Genomic DNA, 14597 nt, shown 5'->3' with positions numbered 1-14597 from the left:
CATCCTCAGCCAATCATGGACACACGATCATTTGTAGTCAGTCACATACATGCCAATGGACTGTCAATCTATGACACATTTTGGGATGATCAATCATAAACAATCTTTTGCTTATGGGAAAAAAATCGTTGCCAACATTCACATGTTCAAGCCGCCATGTCACGACAACATGACACGCCACCATGTCATGACATGACATGCTGACTGTCACGCCACCATGACAATGTGTTCACATGGACGTGACACACACCCCATGAGGTCAGCAGTCATACTTGACAATGTCAACAGTGACAAAAGCCAAGGATTTAGCAAATTTTCAATCTTCGAAACAATCCATTGACTGACAGATACCTATAAACACTTCCCTACCAGTTAGGAGAAAATATAATCTTTCACAGGTTCATGTACCAGTACAATAAGGGCCAGCTGCGGCCCACCATAACGGATATTGGTATGACAATTATCAGATGTTCAAATGGCTTACAACTAGCCTCTCATTTCCTATACCTGTAAGTTTTGGACTTCCCACAACATCAAATATATGAATACAGGTAAAATTAGTGAAATTACTTCCAACTTCAGGAAGAAATTTAAATATGAGGAAGTCTATGACCTAATTGTTGAATAAATGTTTGTACTGATCGTACTCAGGTTTCATTAAGAGAATAAGCTTTCCATCATAGACATGCTGCTGTTCAGATATTTTAGTCACCCTTTATGACATATTTCAGCCTTACCTATATATTAATATCAAGTAAATAGTTTTGTCTGTTAATATTATGATTTGAAACCATGCAAGAGCTGAAAGAGAGTAAAGTTTCATTCATATTTCTATCCACACATTTGATAACCTTCATGTTGGAAGATTTTGTTCTCATGTTGAACCAAGCAGATCCTGTGGGCCGAACAGGGTATGTACAATGTTCCGTGTCGCCTCAACACACCAGACTGTTCCCATCAGGTTCCTGAACATAATCTACACAATGTGAAATGAAATGACTACGGGATCTGGTTAAATCCCTGGTAGGTGATGAGGTCCACTGTTTCCATGGTTACACCCACAGTCCAGCATGCCAGGTGGATATTGCACACCCCCTGGTGATGGAGACAGGTAGCATCAGTAGCAGACACGGAGTGGGTATGAAGCAGCGACTTCCTCTCACTCTCGTCACACAGCTGTCACACGGCAACATATCATTCACACACTGTACACATCGTTAGCAAACAGCCAGGGAGATGTCATTGGGTATAACACCACAATCCACAGCAACATGCCCGCTACAAAGAAGGTGACAAGTCTGGTGCGGGTGGATTTCTGGTAACCCATCACCTCGCTGAAGGCTGGGAAGCCCATGTGGTTACAGAAGGCGTGTGCAATGACAGGTGCCATCAGGTGACCTGCAACAACAAGATGGCAGCTGAGAGCTGATGCATAAACAACAAGCTGGTACCAGAAGAACGAGGAACTTTGTCAACCGACTCTTGAGGAATAGAAATGTGAAGCTTATCATATCAACCACCATATCATCTGCCCCCATTTAGTAGTGTTGCCTGAATAATCAGTAGATCAATCCACCTTACTGGCATAACATATTTAACATCAAACATAAACTATACAATACTACAACAGACACACACAATAGTTAGATTTATGCATGACATTAGTTTGAGAAATAGATACTTTAGACGTCGTGCAAGTCGATAGATACTTTCATGTTTGACTGTAGACATACCTGTTCTGAGGAAGAGAAATGCAGAGTAGGCCCCAAATATGGTTGTGTAGAATAACTGGAACACTGCAACAGTAATATATAGATTGTATTTTCTGAATTTATTAGAACATCCATCCTCGATAATCTCCAGGGTATACGTTACGATCACTCTCCACTATACCCTGGATGCATCCACGGCTTGGGGGCGATGATTTTATTACCTCCCTTGGCTGACTCCGCATTCTCACAGTAGCCAATCAGCTAAGCCGCCGTTACAACCGAGCTTGCCAGTGTCAACATAGATAGCGGTCGTAGTCGCGATGGTTTGTTCGCAGTGCCACTCAGATTTTTGGGGAAATAATAAAGACAAATTCACAGATCTGAAACTTTCAAGAAATATATGAAAGAACTCCTTCTACTTCTTTCAGAGTACCTCTGCATCAATTGTGTTGCCAAGTTTAAACGGTTAGATAATTTAAGAAGCGAAAGTGAGTTGTGATTGGTACGCTCAACTTCCCAGCGTAGGCACCTAATTGGATAAAAAGCCAGCCAAGGGAGGTAATAAACTCATCGCCCCAAGCCGTGGGTGCATCCAGGGTATAGTGGAGAGTGATCGTAACGTATACCCTGGAGATTATCGAGGATGTAGAACATCATACAAAATTATTAACTTATTGTATCCGAAACTGACCCAGTGTTTGAGCCATTAACTCATTGCATGCCAAGTTGACACTGAGATTGAGCCATTTTTAACTCATTGCATGCCAAGTTGACCCTGAGCTTGAACCATAACTTGAGCCATAAGTCATTGCATGCCAATTTGACCCTGAGCTTGAACCATAACTCATTGCATGCAAAGCTGACCCTGTGATTGACCCATTAACTCATTGCATGCCAAGCTGACCCTGTGATTGACCCATGACTCATTGCATGCCAAGCTGACCCTGTGATTGACCCATGACTCATTGCATGCCAAGCTGACCCTGTGATTGACCCATGACTCATTGCATGTCAAGCTGACCCTGTGATTAAGCCATGACTCATTGCATGCCAACCTGACCCTGTGATTGACCCATGACTCATTGCATGCCAAGCTGACCCTGTGATTGACCCATTAACTCATTGCATGCCAAGCTGACATTGTGATTGACCCATTAACTCATTGCATGCCAAGCTGACCCTGTGATTGACCCATTAACTCATTGCATGCCAAGCTGACCCTGTGATTGACCCATGACTCATTGCATGCCAAGCTGACCCTGTGATTGACCCATGACTCATTGCTCATTGCATGCAAGCTGACCCTGTGATTAAGCCCATTGCATGACCCTGTGATTGACCCATGACTCATTGCATGCCAAGCTGACCCTGTGATTGACCCATGACTCATTGCATGCCAAGCTGACCCTGTGATTGAGCCATTAACTCATTGCATGCCAAGCTGATCCTGTGATTGACCCATTAACTCATTGCATGCCAAGCTGACCCTGTGATTGAGCCATTAACTCATTGCATGCCAAGCTGACCCTGTGATTGACCCATGACTCATTGCATGCCAAGCTGACCCTGTGATTGACCCATGACTCATTGCATGCCAAGCTGACCCTGTGATTGACCCATGACTCATTGCATGCCAAGCTGACCCTGTGATTGACCCATGACTCATTGCATGCCAAGCTGACCCTGTGATTGACCCATTAACTCATTGCATGCCAAGCTGAACCTGTGATTGACCCATTAACTCATTGCATGCCAAGCTGACCCTGTGATTGAGCCATGAACTCATTGCATGCCAAGCTGACCCTGTGATTGAGCCATTAACTCATTGCATGCCAACTTGACCCTGTGATTGACCCATTAACTCATTGCATGCCAAGCTGACCCTGTGATTGACCCATGACTCATTGCATGCCAAGCTGACCCTGTGATTGACCCATTAACTCATTGCATGCCAAGCTGACCCTGTGATTGACCCATGACTCATTGCATGACAAGATGACCCTGTGACTGACCCATGACTCATTGCACCAAGTTGACCCAGTGATTGACCCATGACTCATTGCATGCCAAGAGACATGAACTGACCCAGTGATTGACCCATTGAGCTCTCATTGCATGCCAAGTTGACCCTGTGCTTGAGACATGAACTCATTGCATGCCAAGTTGACCCTGTGATTGAGCCATACGAACTCATTGCATGCCAAGTTGACCCTGTGATTGAGCCATTGAACTCATTGCATGCCAAGCTGACCCTGTGATTGACCCATGAACTCATTGCATGCCAAGCCATTGCATGCTCATTGCATGCCAAGCTGACCCTGTGACTGACCCATGACTCATTGCATGCCAAGTTGACCCAGTGATTGACCCATGACTCATTGCATGCTAAGTTGACCCTCAGCTTGAGACATGAACTCATTGCATGCCAAGTTGACCCTGTGGTTGAGCCATTAACTCATTGCATGCCAAGCTGACCCTGTGATTGACCCATGACTCATTGCATGCCAAGTTGACCCTGTGATTGAGCCATGAACTCATTGCATGCCAAGTTGACCCAGTGATTGACCCATGACTCATTGCATGCCAAGTTGACCCTGTGATTGAGCCATGAACTCATTGCATGCCAAGTTGACCGTGTGATTGAGCCATGAACTCATTGCATGACAAGTTGACCCAGTGATTGAGCCATGAACTCATTACATGCCAAATTGACTCTGTGTATTATGCACATTGCAAATGATAATGCCCTCAAAAATAGCATTACCGTTATTATTGCTAAAATACATCGAATTTGAGTTGAAAAGAAAAAGGAAACAAGGAAGGAATTTGACTGTAAGTTTACTCAAAACCAACTTCTGGTGGGGTTGACTGACCGAATGCAATTACGTCATCAAACAATTCAAGTGACGTCACAACAGAAAGTGACTATATTCGACCTTGGCCTTTGACAAGACCATGGCCTGCAACATGTCAAACTATGTGAGACACGTCAGTTGTCAATGTTCGGTTTTGGTCCAACAACGTTAATAGTGCAATTGTTAGGTTAGCACCAACTAGAAAGCCAATATTACCGCTATTTAAAACGGGAATTCAGGTTGCTTTGACTTGTTTGCCCCAGAATATTTGCCAGTCCAAAGCCAAAGTCGAATGAACCAACACACCCACTATGACGTCACTTGACAACAGAACTGATAGTTGCCCGTCGTTAAGGTTGAGCGGCCCGCACATTTCTGATAATAGGAGGGCCGTTTCATGATAATTCCATGTGTTTTAGCTATAAGAGCCATTAACTCACTGAATGGCTAGTTGACCCAGTGTTAGATACCAAGAAAAACAGACCCTGAGCTGCCATGGTTACCTGACTGTTTGAATGCCTCCACAACTTCCTGTTGACCCTGAATGATCTTTTCTATCATGTGATGAAAGTGAGCTAAAAGAAAAGAAATGTATGGTAGGAGCATTATTTGGTTCTAGCAACTGGGATTATGACAACAAAAGTAGTCACATCTAGGTACTTGTCTCTCCTCTGTGGACAGGAGTCTAAACACACCCTTGTGTGCAGGCGTCTAAACACACCCCTGTGTGCAGGCGTCTACACAGACCCCTGTGTGCAGGCGTCTACACACACCCCTGTGTGCAGGCGTCTACACACACCCCTGTGTGCAGGCGTCTACACACACCCCTGCAATGTAAGACACACCCTTTATGGATGGCATTTACACAGACCCTTGAAAGGTAAGATTCTTTATGGATGACAACTTGTTTATGTTATTATGCAACATTTCTGTATCGATGCAGTACTACAGATTACTACATATAAAAGGGATTACAAAAAGAAACATGATGGTCTGCATGAAATATATTAAAAGCTGTGGACATTGGTAACTCATACAGTAACAACTGTAGGAAGCTCACTTTATGTGAGGCAAAACAAACTATACATCGCTGATAAGATGAATTAGGGATGATAGCTGGAGTGCTCGTTTGTCTTATCAATTCACAGTAGCAAGATGGATGAGGTATCATTGATGTCTGTTGATTATGATATTCTGCATCAAGTACATCCACTGTGGGCACTATCAGACTGGATGTACATGCTGTCTGAAATCTTTCTGTTGTCCATAAAAGTCTATAAATATGTATGAAACGGAAGTAGGCCAGGACTCACCGACTCCAAAAAATAATGGGCAGAGAAATATGCTAGTTCCTGGACCAAATGCTGGCACCAAGATTGGCAGCATGCATGCTCGAAATATGAACTCCTCAGAAAATGGTGCCTGAAAGAAAGGGAGCTATGATGTGAGAAGTGACAGGCTGCATGTTGTATGTCATTCAGGATAACAAATAACTTGCAGCCTCTAAGCCCACAACATAATGGAAGTTTCAACACAATATGTGTATAGAGTGAGTGAGTTTAGTTTTACACAGCACTCACCAATATTCCAGCTATATGGCGTGGTCTGTAAATAATCGAGTCTGAACAAAGCAATCCAGTGATCAACAGCATGAACCGATGACATGTGTCAACCAAGCCAGCAAGCCTGACCACCCGATCCCGTTAAATCGCCTCTTACGACAATCATGGGTGGGACAAAACTGATGCTGGGATGGAGGTAGCTGGTGCTGGGATGGAGGTAGCTATGGACTGGTGCTGGGATGGAGCTGGTGCTGGGATGTAACTGGTGATGGGATGAGGTAGCTGGTGCTGGGATGGGCGTGACTGGTGCTGGGATGCTGGGATGGAGGGACGGAGGTAGCTGGTGCTGGGATGGAGGTAACTGGTAACTGCTGGGATGGAGGTAGCTGGTGCTGGGATGGAGGATAGGGATGGAGGTAACTGGTGCTGGGAGGTAACTGGTGCTGGGATGGAGGCAACTGGTGCTGGGACTGGAGGTGCTGGATGCTGGAATGGAGGTAGCTGATGCTGGGATGGGAGTAGCTGGGACTGGGCTGGGAGGTAGCTGGTGCTGGGACGGAGGTAGGAAGTAGCTGGTGCTGGAGGTACGGAGGTAGCTGGTGCTACTGGGGACTGGTGCTAGAGGTAGCTGGTGCTGGGATGGAGGTAGCTGGGATGCTACTGGACTGGAGGAGGTAGCTGGTGCTGGGATGGAGGTAGCTGGTGCTGGGATGGAGGTAGCTGGTGCTGGATGGAGAGGTAACTGGTGCTGGGACGGAGGTAGCTGGTGCTGGGATGGAGGTAGCTGGATGCTGGGATGGAGGTAACTGGTGCTGGGATGGAGGTAGCTGGTGCTGGGATGGAGGTAGCTGGTGCTGGGATGGAGGTAGCTGGTGCTGGGATGGAGGTAACTGGTGCTGGGATGGAGGTAGCTGGTGCTAAGATGGAGGTAACTGGTGCTGGGATGGAGGTAGCTGGTGCTGGGATGGAGGACAGACTGGGATGGAAACGGAATGGAGCTGGTGCTGGATGGAGGGTACCTGGTGCTGGAGGATGGTAGCTACTGGGATGGAGGTAGCTGGTGCTGGGATGGAGGTAGCTGGACTGGGATGGATGAGGTAACTAGTGCTGGGATGGAGGTTAGCTGGTGCTGGATGGAACTGGAAGGAGCTGGTGCTGGGATGGAGGTAACTGGTGCTGGGATGGAGGTAGCTGGTGCTGGGATGGAAGGCTGGTGCTGGAGGACCAGGAGGAGGTAGCTGGTGCTGGATGGAGGTAGCTGGTGCTGGGACAGGAGGTAATTGTGCTGGGATGGAGGTAGCTGGTGCTGGATGGAAGGACAGCTGGTGCTGGGATGGAGGTAGCTGGATGGAAATGATGGAGAGTAACTGGTGCTGGGATGGAGGTAGCTGGAATGCTGGGATGGAGGTAGCTGGAATGGATGGAGGTAACTGGGATGGAGGTAACTGGTGCTGGGATGGAATGGAAGTGGATGGAGGAAGATGGAGAGGATGGAAGAATGGAATGGGATGGAGGGAAACTGGTGCTGGGATGGAGGTAGCTGGTGCTGGGATGGAGGTAACTGGTGCTGGGATGGAGGTAGCTGGTGCTGGGATGGAGGTAACTGGTGCTGGGATGGAGGTAGCTGGTGCTGTGGATGGAAGTAATGAAAGAATGGGAGGGAACATGTGCTGGATGGAGGAGGGATGGAGGTGGTGCTGGGATGGAGGTAGCTGGTGCTGGGATGGAGGTAACTGGTGCTGGGATGGATGGAGGTAACTGGTGCTGGGATGGAGGTAGCTGGTGCTGGGATGGAGGTATGGGATAGGAGTAGCTGGTACTGAGATGGGAGGTAGCTGGTGCTGGGATGGAGGTAACTGGATGGAGGTAACTGGTGGTGAGCTGGTGCTGGGATGGAGTAACTGGTGGAGGTAGCTGGTGCTGGGATGGAGGTAACAGCTGGTGGAACTAGTGGGGATGGAGGTAGCTGGTGCTAGGGATGGAGGTAACTGGTGCTGGGATGGAGGAGCTGGTGCTGGGATAAGAGGTAGCTGGTGCTGGGATGGGTAACTGGTGCTGGGAGGATGGAGGTAGCTAAGTACTGAAGGATAGAGTAGCTGGTGCTTTCTTGGGAAGGAGGATAGGTAACTGGTGCTGGGACGGAGGTAACTGGAGAATCACCCTACTGAGTATGGGTCACATAACACTTTGGAGACAGTGTTGGAAAATCAGAGGTATAATGAATGACTTTAATTAACCAATCACAATGCAGTATTTACTGAAGTCATTGTAGAATCAGCATTATTGGCTTTAAATAATTTCATTTCTCTTTCATCAAACATACTTCACTGTATGAGTTTTATTTAAAGATATGAATTACATATGAACCTGATCAAGTCAAGTGAGAGATGAAGTGCGTACTCACTACGATGTGGTTGCGGATCCAGATCAGGTTGCTGAGACTGTTGGTCCAGTAACGTGGCTCTGCAGCAGATCATGAGGTCATGTTACTGGTAGTCAGCAATATTACAGCTATAACATGGCAACCAGTAGTCAGCAATATTACAGCTATAACACGGCAACCAGTAGTCAGCAATATTACAGCTATAACACGGCAACCAGTAGTCAGCAATATTACAGCTATAACACGGCAACCAGTAGTCAGCAATATTACAGCTATAACACGGCAACCAGTAGTCAGCAATATACAGCCATATAACACGGCAACCAGTAGTCAGCAATATTACAGCTATAACACGGCAACCAGTAGTCAGCAATATTACAGCTATAACATGGCAACCAGTAGTCAGCAATATTACAGCTATAACACGGCAACCAGTAGTCAGCAATATTACAGCTATAACATGGCAACCAGTAGTCAGCAATATTACAGCTATAACATGGCAACCAGTAGTCAGCAATATTACAGCTATAACAGCTATAACACGGCAACCAGTAGTCAGCAATATTACAGCTATAACATGGCAACCAGTAGTCAGCAATATTACAGCTCTAACATGGCAACCAGTAGTCAGCAATATTACAGCTATAACATGGCAACCAGTAGTCAGCAATATTACAGCTATAACACGGCAACCAGTAGTCAGCAATATTACAGCTATAACACGGCAACCAGTAGTCAGCAATATTACAGCTATAACACGGCAACCAGTAGTCAGCAATATTACAGCTAGTCAGCAATATTACAGCTATAACACAGCAACCAGTAGTCAGCAATATTACAGCTATAACACGGCAACCAGTAGTCAGCAATATTACAGCTATAACACGGCAACCAGTAGTCAGCAATATTACAGCTATAACATGGCTTGGTTATGTGCTCACAAATACATAACTTGCCTGAACAAGATTTGTTTATTTGCAAGCAGCTGTCAAATGGTAATACTGTCTCATCCTTTCCATTCATCCTATCCTCAGGTTAAAGTGAGGGACAATAGAGAGAGTTTCACCAGAACAACATTCCAGCACCAGTATCCACCACAATGAAGAACTTACCCAGATACAGTCTGAACACTCCATCTATGTAATGCAGAGCCAGAGGTCCCATGAAGAGCACCTGCAGAACAAATGCAACTGATAGATGAATGATCAACATAGAAAGCAACATAAAGGCATGGCAACATCATGTTGCCTGTTAATGGAAAATCCCAGTCTTGGCATAGGGACCAATTACTCTCACAATTATTGAAGACCAAATTAAATGTGTGATAGTCACTTGGAAGCGATACTAAACATAGAATAACAGAGGTACAGATAAGCTGCGTATCTGCGTAAAGTACACAAATATTTATGTGAAAACTCAATTCCTATTAGGTCTATTGCGTACAAGTACGCTTGGTTTATGTAAATACTCAATAAATTTGATCTTACATGCGTACACACAAATAGATAAAATAACTAAGGTATATTGAGTTTCTACTTCAGCACATGAACTTGGCAACTTGCAGTCTTTCTGGTCAAATCTCATATTACTGATCAAATTTATATAACAAACACGTAAACCAACATTTAAACTTTATCATATATTTACAATTAATGGAAAATGTCAAAATACGCAATAACACTTGAGTGAGGTGGGTGCAATATATTTGGTTACTCAAAGGAAAATTAGGATACCCAATTGAGATGAACACAAGCGAGTACATAACTCAATGACCCAAAAAGTTATCTGCAGCTCTGGAATAAAGACACCAAATGGTTGATATATACAGAGGGCTGCTTTTACAGGTAACCATGGTAACAGACACTAACCATTGTGAGTATCAGTGGAACAAAGAGAGCCGGCAAAAATCCCCAGAACCGAATCCCCAGCCATGAAAGTAGGCCATGTGCCTGAAACACGTCATCATCATCATCATCATCATCATCATCATCATATGACCACACATAACAATATACACATTCTAACAGTTCCTTCATATTACTCATCACAGCATGTCATTCTGTGTGTATCCATGTTAACACTGTGGCATCTCATATAGCACTATAAAGAGTGTTTAATCCACACAAGTACAGACAGACACAAAGACATGCATGTATGATGTCACATAATGTTGAACTCAACGTTAAACCCTATTTCATCTTTCAAGCCACTGATGACCCATCAGGACTTGAACTTACCTGATCTGAATCCTGGTATTCACTGAAGAACCACAGCATGGGCGGTACAACAAGGGAGATAATCCCCACACTTATGAACCGTCGCTTGATTGTGTCCGGGTGATCTCTAAAAGACAGGGAACATGTACAGGTCTCTCCATTTTATTCACTTTGTATTAAAGAGTTAAAAAAAATACTAGTATAGATAATTCTCAGAAAAGCATGTATATGTTAGTAAAGTACAGATTCTGCTACTTTAGTGGTTGAAGCCCAGATAGGACTCAACCTCAAAAATACGTCTGTTAGTATTTTACTAAGAAAATGTAATCCCAAACATAACTTTGTTTATTCATTTATCTCATTTATCTCAAATGTCCCACAATAAAAGTATCAAAATTGTTCCCAAGTTTTTCAGAAGTTTTTATACCAAATGTGTGAATTTATAACATATTGGAATGTCAATGTCGAATCCTTTCAACATTATCAGAGCAGGATGAACAATTAAATGTAAGTTAATTTGTTAAGTACTTTATGTAGGCAATATGTCAATCAGAAATGTCATAGGTATTGCCATCTGGCACAAGGTAGCAACATGTTGTGAGGTTATTGGTAGCCATATCTACATCATAGTAGAATATTGCATAAATATATTTACATTTTCTTTGAAAAGGAAAAACCTTCCCAACTCTCAATGGTCTTGCAGACGCCATTTTAATAAGTCCACATAATCATCTGATGCAATTAATGTTAGCGACCCAACAAGCTAGATTTTAGACAAACATGGGAGGACCTCATTAGCAACTTAAATCTAACAAAAACCTTTCAGCTTGCAAATTTGAATGTGTGTTTAAATGGGCATGTACAATTATGCACCTTAGTATAGAACAATTATATTTTGGCAACAATGAAGTTCAGTTAATATACTCAAAACAGTAATGATAATTATTTTACAGAAAACTAGCTGCTTAAAACACAACAATAACTTTTATCTTCTACACCTGTGTATTGGTCATCGTATATTTGATGCTCAGTTATGACTTTATTACAAGTATATATCTGTGGTGTCAATAGCATTAACACTGTGACATTCAGCCTCTAAGGGTGTCAAGGATATACAGCAATCAGTGGGTTGCATTTGGATATCTCACGTCAAGGGTATTTACTCAAGTCTATCAGAACAGTGGCTGTAGCATATTGACTTTGTATGCTGGCGATTCGGTTCCCGACTCTGAGAGTGTGGGTTCGAATCCCTGATTGGCCTCAACGCAAAAGTGCTAGAATATGTACTTTACAGAGAAACTGTAATCCCATACAACATATGCTCCACTATTTTGCATATAATCTTTGTCGATTAATATGAGTATGGGCCCTTTCACTATAAAATGCACAAAAAATCATCATGAACGAGTTTGTGATATCATCCAAGTATGCATGGTAGAAACCAATAAAAAGGCAACAACCAGTCTCGTGGACTTGTCATAGATCTGTGTCCATTTAACCCTTTAACTGAGACATTGCAGTCCATTAAAGACTCTCTCTTTTAGTCTTTTTCAACAAGGAAGTGGTGAGCTTCTAGCTTTTCTCGCTTTCTGACACTTCATGAAAATTTAACAGTCAACTCTCTTAAACAAATGTTTCTTTTCAAATTTTATTAAGTCAAGACGTTGAACGACTAATTTCGCCTACGACCAATTTTCGGGCATACAGAGGAGTCCGTCTGGATTCATTTGGTCATCTTCGATTGTCTCCCCTGCAATCTGAAAATAACACATCCTTTGTGCTGAGCGTTATGAACTTATTCAGGTTATACGACACCTACCCACCAAACTGTTGTTTGACATATCGCCAAAATTACAACTTTGTGATTTCTTTACATCAAAGTGTTGAAATATCTAAAAAAGCATACCGGTCTTTGGTCACCGTGGCTGTCCAAACATATAGACTGCCGACGTACATTACTGCAAACAACAGACAAAGTAACACTGCTTGCCATGCTGCGAGCGCGAACACAATACCCGCCATCTTTAAACATTCTCCACTCCGTGAGAGTGACGTGGACGCTGCGAGTTGTCTCCACTTGATTCTAGTGAGTCGCGTCATTAGTCATTTGTTCACATACGATGAGGAGCGGCATACACGCGAGTTATAGAGAAAGAAAATAAAACCAGTGTACACAATTGTTAACAGGGAAACGAAATCTGAACTAATAAAACATGACCTCAGGATTTATATTTATATAAGCGTACAGCAGAGATCACATAGATATAATAATCTATTATGGTCTCTGCACAAAAGTACGAAACTGTCTTGAGAAAATTTTGAGATAACGGTAGATATGTGAGAGTAGAGTAGATCTGTGGGAGTACAGTAGATCTGTGAGAGTACAGTAGATATGTGAGAGTAGAGTAGATCTGTGAGAGTACAGTAGATCTGTGAGAGTACAGTAGATATGTGAGGGTACAGTAGATCTGTCAGAGAACAGTAGATATGTGAGAGTAGAGTAGATCTGTGAGAGTACAGTAGATCTGTGAGAGTACAGTAGATCTGTGAGAGCACAGTAGATATGTGAGAGTACAGTAAATCTATGAGAGTACAGTAGATCTGTGAGAGTAGAGTAGATCTGTGAGAGTACAGTAGATATATGTGAGAGTAGAGTAGATCTGTGAGAGTACAGTAGATCTGTGAGAGTACAGTAGATCTGTGAGTGTACAGTAGATGTGTGAGAGTACAGTAGATCTATGAGCCAAGAGTAGATCTGTGAGAGTACAGTAGATGTGTGAGAGTACAGTAGATCTGTGAGAGTACAGTAGATATGTGAGAGTACAGTAGATCTGTGAGAGTAGAGTAGATCTGTCAGAGTACAGTAGATATGTGAGAGTACAGTAGATCTGTGAGAGTACAGTAGATCTGTGAGAGTACAGTAGATATGTGAGAGTAGAGTAGATCTGTGAGAGTAGAGTAGATCTGTGAGAGAACAGTAGATCTGTGAGAGTAGAGTAGATCTGTGAGAGTACAGTAGATCTGTGAGAGTACAGTAGATATGTGAGAGTAGAGTAGATCTGTGAGAGTACAGTAGATATGTGAGAGTAGAGTAGATCTGTGAGAGTACAGTAGATCTGTGAGAGGAGAGTATATCTGTGAGACAAGAGTAGATCTGTGAGAGTACAGTAGATCTGTGAGAGGTACAGTAGATCTGTGAGAGTAGAGTAGATCTGTGAGAGTACAGTAGATATGTGAGAGTACAGTAGATCTGTGAGAGTAGAGTAGATCTGTCAGAGTACAGTAGATCTGTGAGAGTATAGTAGATGTGTGAGAGTAGAGTAGATCTGTGATATCTGTCAGAGTACAGTAGATATGTGAGAGTAGAGTAGATCTGTGAGAGTACAGTAGATCTGTGAGACAAGAGTAGATCTGTGAGAGTACAGTAGATCTGTGAGAGAAGAGTAGATCTGTAAGAGTACAGTAGATATGTATATACAGTAGATCTGTAAGAGTAGAGTAGATCTGTGAGACAAGAGTAGATATGTGAGAGTACAGTAGATCTGTGGGAGTACAGTAGATCTGGTAGTAGATACGTGAGACTAAGTAGGATCTGTGAGACTTGGGTAGATCAATCTGTGAGACTTGGGTAGATCTGTGAGACTGGGTAGATCGACCTGTGAGACTTGGGTAGATCGATCAGTGACACTAGGGTAGATGAATATGTGAGACTTGGGTAGATCTGTGAGACTAGGGTAGATCGATCTGTGAGACTAGGGTAGATCGATCTGTGAGACTTGGGTAGATCTGTGAGACTGGGTAGATCGATCTATGAGACTAGTGTAGATGGATCTGTGAGACTTGGGTAGATCTGTGAGACTATTATATCT

The 14597-nt window shown here is 43.4% G+C and overlaps 1 protein-coding gene across 1 annotated transcript; it reads right to left on the bottom strand.

Moving 5' to 3' along the window:
* Window positions 1-474: 474 nt before the first annotated feature.
* LOC124265162 (CAAX prenyl protease 2-like) lies at window positions 475-12759 on the bottom strand. Its single transcript, XM_046699949.1, has 9 exons — window positions 12635-12759; window positions 10750-10855; window positions 10381-10461; window positions 9625-9685; window positions 8534-8592; window positions 5881-5989; window positions 5071-5142; window positions 1734-1796; window positions 475-1398 (listed from the first exon to the last, which is right to left on the bottom strand). Exons 1-9 carry the CDS (start codon window positions 12748-12750, stop codon window positions 1199-1201), a joined length of 867 nt encoding a protein of 288 aa, XP_046555905.1. The 5' UTR covers window positions 12751-12759; the 3' UTR covers window positions 475-1198.
* Between the last annotated feature and the right edge of the window lie 1838 nt (window positions 12760-14597).

This window comes from Haliotis rubra, unplaced genomic scaffold (assembly GCF_003918875.1).
Source record: "Haliotis rubra isolate DU_JTF1 unplaced genomic scaffold, ASM391887v1 Scf964, whole genome shotgun sequence".
NCBI lineage: Eukaryota > Metazoa > Mollusca > Gastropoda > Lepetellida > Haliotidae > Haliotis > Haliotis rubra.
The sequence above is the reverse complement of the archived record's forward strand: the minus strand, read 5'-3'. Positions and strand labels throughout refer to the sequence as shown.